The following is a 14,526-nucleotide window of genomic DNA, read 5'->3' on the forward strand; positions in this document are numbered from 1 at the left end:
TAGTCACGTTTCACGTACAGAAGAGTTCTCGTGAAGCCCCATTTGAAGCGAAAATGAGAACTAATGCTACTCACGAGACAGCAGGCATAATTGATACGTGGAAACCTTACACTCACCTAAGCGCAAGATAACACCCTTCCTTTGGAATGATGACAACGAGGCCTTCCAGATTCGTTCTACCCCAGCGCCAGAGCCAGAGGACGACACGTTTCAATGAGGTAACGAAACACCACAAGTTGGAAACCCGTCAAGGACACCACCGCATTCTCATTCGCTCTCCAACCGATCGGTCAGTGCAATGCGACAGGATAATCTCATTAGCGAGTGGGTTTACAGCAGACGGCCAACAATGTGAAGGAAACCAATTAGAAGATTTGATGTTTGAAAAACTTGTATTTCACTACAGGAAACATGATTGAGAAATGAACAAACAACACCATAAAAAGATGTTTCTTTGAGTTTTTAATAAATAAACGTCACAAAAAAGAGCACTGAGAATAATTCAAAAGAAACTACAGTTTCAACAAATGAAACAACTCAAACTAACAGTTAACAGACCAGTTCATCCCCGGCCATCAGAAATGCTCGACGAAAATCTTCTTGTAGATTCCGAGCGAGTTGATTTTGTACGTATTGATCAGTTCCTTCTTGAGGTCCACATAGTTGTTGAGGATCTCCACGGCAAAGTCCTCCATCAGCATCTGCACGTCGGAGATGAAATCACAGGACAGGATGGGTTCGCTCTTCTCCTTCGTCATCCGGGTGGTGCAGATTTGACTGCGCTGGATCAGGAAGTCCACCTGTTTGCTGTAGGCTTCGTCGAAGACGCGCGTTTTCAGGGGAGCCTACGATTAGTAGTTATTGAGCAATGATTAAACAACATAAGAAGATGAACTCATTAGATGAATAACAGATTTGCTTTACGTACCTGCTCCCGATCAAGTTTTTCATGATATTCATCGAATTCTTTTTGAAGAGCTCCGTATCGCTCCAAGCCGGGAATGATGTCTTGAAGTAATCTGTAATCAATCATCAATAAATATATTACATAATATGTAATACCTATGTGAAAGGTAAGTATATAACAAACATTTAGAAATCAGAAATCAGAAATCAGAAATCAGTAATCAGAAATCAGAAATCAGAAATCAGAAATCAGAAATCAGAAATCAGAAATCAGAAATCAGAAATCAGAAATCAGAAATCAGAAATCAGAAATCAGAAATCAGAAATCAGAAATCAGAAATCAGAAATCAGAAATCAGAAATCAGAAATCAGAAATCAGAAATCAGAAATCAGAAATCAGAAATCAGAAATCAGAAATCAGAAATCAGAAATCAGAAATCAGAAATCAGAAATCAGAAATCAGAAATCAGAAATCAGAAATCAGAAATCAGAAATCAGAAATCAGAAATCAGAAATCAGAAATCAGAAATCAGAAATCAGAAATCAGAAATCAGAAATCAGAAATCAGAAATCAGAAATCAGAAATCAGAAATCAGAAATCAGAAATCAGAAATCAGAAATCAGAAATCAGAAATCAGAAATCAGAAATCAGAAATCAGAAATCAGAAATCAGAAATCAGAAATCAGAAATCAGAAATCAGAAATCAGAAATCAGAAATCAGAAATCAGAAATCAGAAATCAGAAATCAGAAATCAGAAATCAGAAATCAGAAATCAGAAATCAGAAATCAGAAATCAGAAATCAGAAATCAGAAATCAGAAATCAGAAATCAGAAATCAGAAATCAGAAATCAGAAATCAGGCTTCTCGGGAGAGCCTTCCAGGCTTCTCGGGAGAGCCTTCCAGGCTTCTCGGGAGAGCCTTCCAGGCTTCTCGGGAGAGCCGTCCAGGCTTCTCGGGAGAGCCTTCCAGGCTTCTCGGGAGAGCCGTCCAGGCTTCTCGGGAGAGCCTTCCAGGCTTCTCGGGAGAGCCTTCCAGGCTTCTCGGGAGAGCCGTCCAGGCTTCTCGGGAGAGCCTTCCAGGCTTCTCGGGAGAGCCTTCCAGGCTTCTCGGGAGAGCCTTCCAGGCTTCTCGGGAGAGCCTTCCAGGCTTCTCGGGAGAGCCTTCCAGGCTTCTCGGGAGAGCCTTCCAGGCTTCTCGGGAGAGCCTTCCAGGCTTCTCGGGAGAGCCTTCCAGGCTTCTCGGGAGAGCCTTCCAGGCTTCTCGGGAGAGCCTTCCAGGCTTCTCGGGAGAGCCTTCCAGGCTTCTCGGGAGAGCCTTCCAGGCTTCTCGGGAGAGCCTTCCAGGCTTCTCGGGAGAGCCTTCCAGGCTTCTCGGGAGAGCCTTCCAGGCTTCTCGGGAGAGCCTTCCAGGCTTCTCGGGAGAGCCTTCCAGGCTTCTCGGGAGAGCCTTCCAGGCTTCTCGGGAGAGCCTTCCAGGCTTCTCGGGAGAGCCTTCCAGGCTTCTCGGGAGAGCCTTCCAGGCTTCTCGGGAGAGCCTTCCAGGCTTCTCGGGAGAGCCTTCCAGGCTTCTCGGGAGAGCCTTCCAGGCTTCTCGGGAGAGCCTTCCAGGCTTCTCGGGAGAGCCTTCCAGGCTTCTCGGGAGAGCCTTCCAGGCTTCTCGGGAGAGCCTTCCAGGCTTCTCGGGAGAGCCTTCCAGGCTTCTCGGGAGAGCCTTCCAGGCTTCTCGGGAGAGCCTTCCAGGCTTCTCGGGAGAGCCTTCCAGGCTTCTCGGGAGAGCCTTCCAGGCTTCTCGGGAGAGCCTTCCAGGCTTCTCGGGAGAGCCTTCCAGGCTTCTCGGGAGAGCCTTCCAGGCTTCTCGGGAGAGCCTTCCAGGCTTCTCGGGAGAGCCTTCCAGGCTTCTCGGGAGAAGCTTCCAGGCTTCTCGGGATTAGCTTCCAGGCTTCTCGGGAGAAGCTTCCAGGCTTCTCGGGAGAAGGATCAAGGCTTTTTGAAGGAAGCATCCGGGCTTCTTAGTACAGGTTTCCAAGATTCTTAGTAAAAGTTTTCATGCTTCTTAGTATAAGCATGCTGAAGAGATTCCTGAGGATCCTGGATGAATTCTTGAGGAAGTTCCCGGGGGAATTCTTAAGAAAATTCCTGGAAACTCCTAACGAAATTTCTGTTATAATTCCTCAGATAATTCCAGGGAAAATCGTAAAGGAAATTCCTGTGGGGATTGAAACAATGTATCGATTTCCTTACCTTTCCATCGTCAACAGATTAATTTTGAGATCCTTGAAACAGTTGATCGACTTTTTAATGTAGTCATTATGCTCGGCATAAACGGAGTCCAAACTCTCGGCCGCCTTGTAGGCCTCAAACGACCGGTTGAACTCCGACAGTAGCATATACGTATTTCCCAGTGCCATCTGATTTTCCGGCTCGTTCGGTTCATGATCCACGGCCGCCCTCAGCACAACCAGCGAATCATTGAGGCACTGCGATCGCTGCAATACAGTACCCATACTGAGCAGCGCGATGTCTTTGTACTTTCGTGGTGCCAGCACCACCGCTCGCCGAGCACATTCCAGAGCTTCCCGAGCGTTGCCCTTTTTTCGCCAATAGTAGGAGGCGATCGTATGATACTTCCAGGAGCTGGGGTTCTTCCGCAAATCTTCCGCCAGGGCTTGCGCAGATTTGACCGAAGGTACGTAGAATTCCAATGATTTGAACATGTCCTCTGGGACCATCTTCAGCTGCGATCGATTGTAGATCCCGTCCAGGTGATCGAAACTGCCCACGCTGAAGTCCAGCTTCATGTAGTCGCCACACTTGGGCGAAGGAACTTTCCCCTTGGCCGCGACAGCCTTGGAACTGGCCGCCCCTGCCGCAGCCGATCCTTTGTCCGGTATCGTGATCCGGTTGATGTAGTTCATGTTGATGATCGTACTGAGGATGTCCGACTCGTCCAGGTAGAAGTTCGGTATGCAGCCGATCTTCGTCGTCAGGTCATTGGTGTAGGCGTCCAGGTTGTTCATCTTGGCGGTGAGATTCGACTTGATCGCCAGCAGTTCGCTGATGATCAGATCTATTTTCTGCTTGTAGACATTCTGGTTGAGGAACGCGATCAGGTCGTACGATCGGCGCAGGTAGAAGGGCGACGTTAGCTGCAATTGAATACAAATGGGATAGATTCGGAGTTCGTTACACACATGATCGATTGGATGGCGGTGGGCGCTAATTATAGCATGTTGAAGCTGAAGTGTGTGATGGATACATCCATCACACACTTCAGCTTCAATATGTCTTTTTGTAATACCGTAAACAAGTGAGGAATTGATCACTTCCATAGCAAAATTTTCAATCAGTATCCCCAGATCTTTTGAGAATCAAGGATTTTGCAGCGATTTCTCCCGAAATGTCATTGTTTCTTACCGCGTTTCTTTTGGAAATTTCTCCGGGGATTCCTTCTGAGATTCCTAGAGGATCTTTTTTCAAAGTTTCCCGCTGTTATTTTAATTTGTGAACATCCCGGAAACCCACTGAAGTCTTGGTATCACCCCTGAGACCCTCCTAGCACCAACCCTCCTCCTCTTCAAAACGCCCCCAAATTTCTTGAAACCGCCTGTTACACCTCTGAACATCGCTGAAAATTGCTTGAAACATCCTGAAAACCCTCCGAAAATCTTCCTGAAGCCTCTTCGACCCCCTTTGCCCCTGTTACTCTTCTAAGAACCTCCGCAGTCCACTAAAACGCCCCTGAAACCCCTTGTATAGCCACTGAAAATTCTCTGAAAACCTTATGGAAATGCCTCCAAAACCATGAAACTTCTGAACCTCTAAACTCTCTGAAACCCACTGGAAATCCTCCCAAGCTCCCTGAAATGCCCCCATTAAGCCCCTAAAACCCCATCCCGTGCAGGAATGAATAACTGCCACATAACTAGAGCATACCAAAGTCAGGTATCATACCAAGACAAGGTATTAGTCGGTTGTCCAGGTGTTGAAAATAACTTATTTTGGTATTTTGTAGGTATTCATACAATACCTCAACGAGTTATTGGTTTGGTGTTGAGGGCTGTTTGAGGTATTATTGAGTTATGGCAAAATCGCTATTTGTATGGAAATATCGCCGATTATTATTTAGGTATTGCCATACCTGATATCATTATTCACGAGTTATGTACAGAATACACACCAGTTATTATTTTAGGTATTTTACCTCTTATGCAGGGCTACTTAATACCTCATTCAGGTTGTAGGTATTCGGTTTTCCATACCGGAGTTAGTTATTCTTCAGCTATTTTCTCCTGCTCGGGATTAGATGCACTTGAGACGATGTGGAACCCCGTGATTTATGGCTTGCTGGTGGCTACCCTCCTGGAGCAGTTTCTGAGATTTCACAGGATGCCTCTAGCAATTCCTTCTGCAGTTTCCCCAGAAACTACTTCCCAGCTTCCTTCCAGAAGATTTTTTGGGGATTCTGCCAGAAGTTTCTTCCAATAATTTTATAGAGACTTCTTCAGGAGCTCTTTCCAGGATTCTTCCAGGAGGTCCTCCTAGGATTCCTCCAGCGATTACTTCCAAAATTTCATAAAGAATTCCTTCTGAAATTCCTCCAGGTGTTCCTTTACGTGTTCCTTCCATAGTTCCTCTTGGGATTCCTCAAGGATTTTCTCCAGAGATTACACCAGGAGTTTCTCTAGAGATCCTTCCAGGAATTTTGCCTGGGATTCCTTTAGAACTATTCCAGAAGTTCCAGACGAGATTCCTTTAGCAATTTCTTCAAGGATTTCTTCGGGAATTCGTCCTGATATTCACCCAAGAAATCCTTCCGGGATTTCTCCAAGAAGTTTTTCCGAGAATAATTCAGGAACTTCTTCCAGGATTTTCTCCGGAGCTTCTTCTGGTATTCGTCCAGATCCCCTTTTCAAGAACTACTACTGGGATTTCTTCAGGAACTTATTCCTGGATTTCAGAAGGATCTGCAGAATTTCTAGAACGAACTCCTATAGGAATCTCGAATATAGTTCCTGAAGAAATCCCGGAATTAATTAGAGTTTTCCTAGGATTCTTTCGGAGATTCCTCTAGGATTTCTTCCGAGATTCCTTCTGGAATTCCTCCAGAGATTTCTTACGCAGCTTCCACTTCGTTCGTGTATTCTTGCCCAGAGATTATTTCAGAAATTTCTCCCGGGATTTGTTAATTGACTGCTACCGGAATTTTTCAGAGGTTTTTCAGGGATTTCTCCCTGGACTCCATCTGGGATTTCCCCAGGGATTCCTTCCGTGGTTGTGAAATTTCTCCAAGAGTTCCTAGTTTCCTACAGAAATTCGTTTCGAGATTCCTTCAGGAATTCCATCTGAGAATACCCCAGCAATTTTACCTAGAATTTCCTCAGGCATTCCTCCCGTAGTGTCTCCAAAAATGTATTCCAGGATTCCTCTAGGAGTTCTTTTTGTGATTTCTCGGGGAGCTCCATCTGAAATTCTTCTTAGGGTTCCTTAAGAAGTTCCCTCTGGGATTGATACAGGATTCCTTCAGAGATTCCTACTGAGACCTTAAGAAATTCCTTCCAGGATTCCTCCAGGAGTTTCTGGAATCCTTTCGGGAATAGTTTTCAAGATTTCTTCCGCAATTACTTCCAAGATTCCCCCAGGAATTCCTTCCGAAATTATCCTAATAGTTTCCTTTGGAATGTCTTCGGAAGTTGTTTCTGGGATTTTCAGAAGGAATTCCTGGAAAACGGAATCCCGAAAGGAGCTATTGGAGGAAATCCCTAACTCCTTTCCTTAGGGGTGCCTTACTAAGGCTGGGAAGAAATTCTTTAACGAATTTGTTGAAGGAATTTCTCAAGGAACTCGATTAGTAACTCCACAGAAAACGCCATCCCGAGTACATCTGGAAGAACTTAATAATGGACTTCCGTAGAAATTCCAAAGGATCTGCAGAAAATACAGAGGGAACTCCTGTAGGAATCCAGCAAAGAGTTCTCAGAAGAATACTGAATGGATTCCCTGAAAAAAAAATTGGAAGCAGTTTCTGAAAGAATCCTGTACGAAGTACCTGGAGGCTTGTCGAAAGAAGTTCTTGGACAAATCCCGAAAAAGTTCGCAAAGGAATCCTGGCAGGAGCTCCCTGAAGAATCCCGGAAGAGGTTCCTGGAGGAATCTTGGAAGGAGTACCTTGAGAAGATTAAGCAATCCCGAAAGTAGTACCTGAAAAAGAAGTTCCCGGAGGAATTTCGAGGGGAAGTTCTTGGAAAAATACCGGGAATAGTATTTGGGGATTCCCATAAGGAGCTCCCAGAGGAATCCCTGTAAGACTTCCGAAATGAATTTCGGATGGAGTTCCTGGTAGAATCCAGGAAGGAGTTCATAAAAAATCCCCGAAACAGTTCTTGAAAACAATCAGAAAGAAGTTCCCGGAGCAATCTCGGATAAAGAACCCGGAAAAAAGAGTTTCTGGAAGAATCCCGGAGAATGATCTTGAAGGAATCACGGAAAGAGTTCCCGTTGGAATCCTTGATGGAATACCCGAAAGAAAAGAATTTGAAGCAATCCCGGAGGTAGTTCTATGAATACCAGAGGAAGGCCTTAGAGGATTCGTAGAAGACTTTCCTAGATGAGTTTCAGAGTTCCCAACAAAAAGTTCATGAAGAAATTTCAGAAGGAAATACTGGAGTTCCTGCAGGTGTTCAGATTGAATTCCGGGAGAAATCCCTGCATGAAAGTTGGTACTAGTTGCTGAAGAAAGCCCAGATTGAATTCCAAAAGCACGAAAGAACTAGTGTTAGGTACGATATTACCCATACAAGTCACCCTCCAAAAGTTGTATGCAAGTTTTCATACTACATAACATAAAATGCTTAAAACTATCAAACTCGATTTGGTAAAACGAAATATTTTGTATGAATCGTTAATTTAGATGCTAATTGACCAACTAACCTTTTGATTGCTCAAAAAATTATTTCCATGCTCAATGACTTGCAGTCAAAAAAGCCCAAAATCGCATATTTTGCCCTATAAATTGAGGTATAGCTCAAAATTGTGACGTGTTGGAGCAAATTTGAGCCCGGATTCGGATTCAGCGGCCCAAAATCTGTCAGAGACACATAAGTTTGCTCTTGAGACAGACCAAAAGTTAATTTTTGTTACGCTGTGTGAACGGTATGCAGGAAAATAGTCTCACACCATATCTGAACCGGTAGTGTTCCGCAATCGGTTCCAGGTGTCCCGCTGAAAGTGAACCAAACGCATGTATGTGACACATCCTATTGTGGCTTTTTCTTGATGAATGATTTTCAAGAAAATAGCCTCAAATCACGTTAGTGACTACCGGTATTGTTCCACAACTGGTTCCGGGTGTCCCGCCAGAAGTGGCCAATTATAAAAGTGAGCCAAACCCATCCATGGGACACATCAAACCATGGCATTTTGATAACCCAAAAAAAACTAAAACGATCTCATCAAATCACACCATTTTAGATTACTGTGGTGTAAATATACAGTAGGATGGGTCAACGTTGTATGTGCAAATTAAAATTTAATCGCATCAGCACCGAAATAGTTATTTATGCAACAAGTTGCAAAATAATGATTTTTTCAGCACGAGTCGTACGTTTATTCAACGAGGCTTGTCGAGGTGGATAAATACGATGAGTGCTGAAAAAATCGAGTTTTGCAACGAGTAGTATACAAAAAAAAAATCATTACGAAAAATGAGGTTTGAATATGATTTTTTCTACATTACATACTGCTGTAGAACGAGTATCATGGTCAATCAATCTCAGTTAACATGTAGTTCATCCTACTATTGATTACACACACAAAAATGAAAGAAAAATGTATTTTGACAAAAGTACCGAAAAGTGCTACTTTTCAGCACAAGTCACATTGGTCGGGCTCCATACAAAGGGGCGGCCAAAACTCTCAAAAAACGAAATTGATATTTTTAAACTATATTTCACCTTATAACAAAGATAATGTATTGTAGTTTTATGATTCTTAATAAAAAGCATACCAGCTTTTGTATTTCAATGACATTTTCACTGCCAAAGTGGCCTAAGTCATAAAATTGAAAAATGAATTTTTCGAAAAAAGTAAAATAATAATATTTTGAGAATGGAATATATGTTTTATGTTATCCAGCATATGAAAGCTTGTTATTGGACCGTTTGAATGCACGCATGGTGCAAAATTAATATGCCACAAAACTTTTCAAATTTTCATATATTGTACCATAGGAATTTTGGTAATTTTTAAGTTAAAAAACGGTTCGTGTCGTCACGTGTCGCCGCAATTTCGAATAGTACATCTTAAACATTATGCTTAGGGCTGCATAAAAACGTTTAAATATTTTGCAGAAATTTGCAGTTTTTCAAATTAGAGCTATTTAAAAAAGTCATGTTTTTTTTCATATATTTAACGTTATTTTTCCATTTTTGATCGAAATAAAATTTATCTTCCCACATTTTTCACACGTTTTGAACAAACTTGATTGGATTTGTTCGAAAGATGATCATTTAATTGAACTCAAAATGATTTTCTAACAAAAATCGCAAAAAATGTGGGGTTTACTAATTTTTAACCGTTTTTGAAATTATTGAAGTTACGTAATTTTTGAATAACCCTTTTTAAACCTTAAAAATACTATATAACATATCTATACAACCAATAACTTCGATTAAACACATAAACAGAGTTTTGGCCGAACTTTATCTTTTTCCGACCATTGTGCAAGTGTCGAAAAGTAATACTTTTTGGCACTTTTGTTTTAATGAAAAAAGTAGGCCGTTTTAGCGCTCTTTTGCTCAGTAAAAAGTTGACGTTTTCACAACGTGATGTCAAAAAAAGTTTTTTCAATCCACTCTTGCGTCTAAAATTACTGCGCCAAATTTTGATGCGACTGGAGAGCGGGTTCTGCAGTTTTATTGAAATTTAAATAGTATTTAGTTTAAGCAACATAAATTACTTACTAAATTTTACATGAATCTTGTAACCAATGATAATAAAATATAGCCAAAATTGTGCAGAAAATTTTTTGTCGAATACCACAAATTGATCTTTGGAAAAGTTATATCCTGGCTTGTAATAATAACGTCGAAATAAGTGCTATCAATAAGTTTCTCAATTCGGTGATGACTTTGATAAAATTCTTGCTTTTCTAAATAAAGTATTCTCAGGATTCAGAAACTATTCGACTTGCGTCGACGAAAAGATCGTGAGTACATATTCGACGAGAAAGACACTATCACCACTATGTGGATTAGTCTGGGTTTTTTTTAATAATTTTTAAAAATTTTCACCTTCAATAAATTAATCGTCTATTTTATTAAAAAGGATCATTTGTATAAATATTTTATCCATGAAATCCAACTCTGGGCTGCCATATTGAGTTAACACATTGATTCCAACATAGTATCTAATATTCATGCCAAGTATGAAGGTTTCAAATTGTATCAAATTGTATTCAAAGGTATCTTTACGATACCTCAACGTAAAACGGGGTAACTTTAAAGAAGATAGGCATTGTATAGTTGATCTTATAACTATGATTCCTTCAATCAGTTAAGAAAAAGGCAATCGTAGATCAAAACATACGTATGAAAGCCCATGCCATCTTAAACATATTTTCATTAACCCTGAAAGCCCCAGGACATTTTTTTATTTTTAATCGGCTGATACTCAGGATCTGTAAAATATAAAAATACGTGGTTAGCAAGGGTAATTGTCAAACCGGAAGTCCATGCTTGAACCTGATTTTGTACCGGAAATAAGTGTTTTTTGGTGCTATGTTTGGCGATATGTTCTACAGCTACCTTTTGGCTACTTTTTCAATAAATGGCTGTTTATTATCGGTAGATCAAACAAAGTGGAATCTAAATTTGGCCTTAAATTTCTTAGCGAAACGTGCTTTTACAAATAGGAATCAATTTTGTAAACTGGGACAGAAACCGATAAACGCCTAAAAGTATGCAATGATGTAGTAATAACCCAAGTAACCACAAGCATTATATCATAACATTAATTCAATCATATTATAGTTTAGCTAATGCAAGATTACTTTTATTCTACATCTGTCAAGTAATGAAGCGTTTAATCTACATTATGAAAGCATTGAAGCATTATGGGATTTTGACAGTTCGGTATAGTTCTATAGGGCCGTTGATTAATGCTTAATTGCATTACCATGTTAAAAGCTTCATGGCAAACAATAATGCAAGCATTTATTACTTTAAATATGCCTTTACTAAAGCTTCCATCGTTGTAAACAGAAAAATACCCCTCAGATAGAAAAAAAAAACATTTATAGAAACAGAACCATTCAAAAGAAAAGAAAAACAAACCAAAATGTTCATGGATTTCTGCGTAGCTCAGATGGTGCTGTTTGAAAACTTATATTCTGTATGGTTTTATAGGTTTATGGTTGGGACATGAACACATTCACATGCTGAGGGAACAAAAATTATGTGGGGTGTTGGTTTCCTTATTTAACATAACGCACCGATTTCATAAAAGAGAGGATTGAAGCGCTGTTTGTATTGTTTCTTATATATTGTATTTTTGGTAGAAGTGAGCACGTATGAAAACAAAAATAGCAGAATCAACACAGACGAATTTATATCTTAGTATTATCTTCGTTTGTGGAATCAATCGATACTGTAATCACTTGTTTTCGATTAGCATACGAGCTAAGCATACGTTACCTTATGTTGCACATTTTTCCAGGTGCAAAATATATGGTAATGGTAGCACACAACGTTAGCGCGTCTGAGTTTCGTCGTGGTCCAGTTTCAGCAGTCTAGGTTCAATTCCCGAAATACAATAAAAAACATCAGAGTATTGGAAGCAGGTATGAGAAGACAACAATAGATAGCAAAATGAAAAACATTCTTTTTTCCTTTTTGACATGATGCCTTAAGTATGCATTCTTTACGATTTGATTGCATTAGCTAAATGTAACAAGCATTTTATATGCTTTAGCAATCACCACAGTAACGCTTGCTTTAAATCAACAATAGTAGCGCCACTTTCAACTTTAAACCTACTTTTATGGTACCTATATGACAAAACAACTTTATATCACATGTCATATAATACACTATAAAGCTAAATTAATGCTCTATATCCAGCGTCATGGTTACTTGGGAAGTCGTTGGCTAAAAGAATGACCCGTGTTTGAATTTGAGGTGGATTTATCACATAAGTAATACTTTTAAAAGAAGGGCTGAAATATACAAAACAAATTCAAAGACACCAAACTTCTAAAATAATCTTTTGAGGTCCAAAATGATTATGATCACGAAATTGGGTTTTAGGGAGTCCTACCGGAAGTACACTACTGAGATCGAGTTTCAGATGCAACTCATGCTAGGAAGCAGCTTCAGCATTGTGTTCTTGCGTCGGCCTACCATTTCAAGTTGTTAAAGATTTCAGAACTGTCATAAAATACCAGATTCATAGACGAATCGCCAAAACATTGCACCAGGGAACACTTATTTCCGGTGCAAAAACAGGTTCAAGCATGGAATTCCGGTTTAACAACTACTCTTACATGAAGTACAAGTCTTACCATCGATCATAGTGAAAACCGCTTATTTTCATATTTTACAGGTTCTGAGTATCAGACGATTAAAAATAAGAAGTTTGTCCTGGGGCTTTGAGAGTTAATTTTGTAAATTTGGACTTAGTCTCCATACAACGAAAAACGCCTAAAAGTATGCAATTCCTTTGTAATTTCATGTAGTTACATCAAATTTGTAAATAAAACATTAAAAAACATCCCAAAAAAGAGAACTCACCATGAATAGCATGTTATTATATGGTGATGTACCGTTTAGAATATATTTTTACAAAGATAATGATTTTTGTTAGCTAAACTTACTGAGTTTTGCACTCAGTACTCCACAAACTCATTTTAAAATATAGAATTTTGCAGAAAATCCAGGTTTGATATAAAAATTAAATCTGACATATTCCACAAGGCTTCTCTCATCACTTTCACAATCCTAAGATTTCAATGTATGATAATTTTTAAGATTTGATATGTTTTGCACGGCACTATCAAAGTTACCCCAAAACAAAAATGTCATTCTCACTCTTATGAAAAATTAAAAGTCCCCCAAAATGTTTCAAATTATCGAATCATTTAATTGCAATCGATAAATGGTATCCCAGTACTTGTTTTAAAAATATATAACTAGGAAAAATACTGTTGCATGAAAAAGTACTAAGGAAATTTGCTGAAATTTTACCCCGTATTAGTTACCCCATATTACGGTCCGAAAGACAACATATTACGAAAATATTTTATAAAGTGTGTCCAGCAGATGCATGATTCCCCGTTGATCAATGATATCCCGTTTTACATTACACCTTATTATTTTTTTTGTATAGGTCATTTTTCTGCTGTAACTCAATCACCTCTGAACCAATTGACATAAAACTTTGTACACAGGGAGACACTATTATTACTATCTGTGTACCGAAAATCAAGTCAATATGTTAAAAATTAACTGAGTGGAAGCAGAAAAAAGATTCCCGCGAAAAAATAATCAATTGTACTTACAATGTGGGAACAATGAGCATTTTTTTTTTTAAGAAATCACAACTCAACTCCAAAACTGTGATCAATTTCTCCGACCAGTTTGCCCCCACTTCACGGTACTTCCCGGTACGTACCTGTGGAATGATCTGCCCGTTGGTATTTAGCAACCAGTGCGTGCTGGCTTCGATGCCGGCCTGGTGGTGATGGACACTCAGACCCAACAGCAGCAGGTACAGCAGTCTCGACAGCATCTCCTATAGGCTATGTGCAGTGCAAGTTATGCTATTGCGCTCTCAAGGCCGCCGCAGAATGCAAGTCCAAAATATAGTGCGTAGGAGAAATTAGGCCGCGATTGTCCGGTTCATTTAGATGACGATAAAGACGACGACGACAATGGTCGTTGTTGGTCCTCAGCACCAGTGGAGATCAGTGACATGTGGGGTAGATGATGATTGGGAACGATCGCTGCTACTGGTACTAATTGCGGTTCGGTGCTTATCTGATCGTCGCTTGAATATCAAGAGTCACACTCTTTATATCATCACACTGACTGGTGGTTCTTACTTATGTTACGAATGAGGTCTGCTTTGGTGCTGTGCAGCAGTTCGATGAATGTTTTCTTTCTGTACGAGATATTTATGTATGACAGAGAGCGGCTGCTCGTGACAGCGACGAGGGAATGGACAAAGAAGACAATATACGAAATGAATGAACGGTACTGTGGAGGTAGGCTAACTTCTCAATGAGCTAGGAGTGCTAATGTAGTGAATAAAGTACAAATGTATTGAGTTTGACATGCACCCAAATCAAAAATGCAATACAATTCTATAATTGAATTGAAAATTGGTGGTATAGCATAGCATTTACACAAATCATTTGCACATTTGCACAAATCATTCAATTAATAAAGTTATGGTATGTAGAAATAATTCAAAATAAAAGATATGTTGTAATCCATAACTTCTTATTTTGGTTGAAATTAAAAGTGCCTTTTTTAAATTATTAGAAATTAAAAATTTAAGGCTCTTTTTTTCTTACTTAAACATTTTTCTCGTATTTCTTTGAGTCCATATTATTATCTTCTTTATA

At 39.9% G+C, this 14,526-nt stretch overlaps 1 protein-coding gene across 1 annotated transcript; it reads right to left on the bottom strand.

The window, feature by feature from the left end:
- Nucleotides 1-445: 445 nt before the first annotated feature.
- LOC115269136 (tetratricopeptide repeat protein 17-like) lies at nucleotides 446-14,126 on the bottom strand. The gene is made up of 4 exons (XM_062844787.1): nucleotides 13,572-14,126; nucleotides 3,150-4,054; nucleotides 929-1,019; nucleotides 446-845 (listed from the first exon to the last, which is right to left on the bottom strand). Exons 1-4 carry the CDS (start codon nucleotides 13,686-13,688, stop codon nucleotides 576-578), a joined length of 1,383 nt encoding a protein of 460 aa, XP_062700771.1. The 5' UTR covers nucleotides 13,689-14,126; the 3' UTR covers nucleotides 446-575.
- Between the last annotated feature and the right edge of the window lie 400 nt (nucleotides 14,127-14,526).

This window comes from Aedes albopictus, chromosome 1, assembly GCF_035046485.1.
Source record: "Aedes albopictus strain Foshan chromosome 1, AalbF5, whole genome shotgun sequence".
Lineage (NCBI taxonomy): Eukaryota > Metazoa > Arthropoda > Insecta > Diptera > Culicidae > Aedes > Aedes albopictus.

What these genes read in the sequence shown, in the direction of transcription:
- LOC115269136 (XM_062844787.1), bottom strand. Translation starts at nt 13,688, where the DNA reads ATGCTGTCGAGACTGCTGTACCTGCTGCTGTTGGGTCTGAGTGTCCAT. An exon ending in AATCTGTTGACGATGGAAAG is followed by an intron (nt 1,020 to 3,149) that starts GTAAGGAAATCG and finishes GATTGATTACAG; the next exon opens with ATTACTTCAAGACATCATTC. An exon ending in AAAAACTTGATCGGGAGCAG is followed by an intron (nt 846 to 928) that starts GTACGTAAAGCA and finishes TACTAATCGTAG; the next exon opens with GCTCCCCTGAAAACGCGCGT.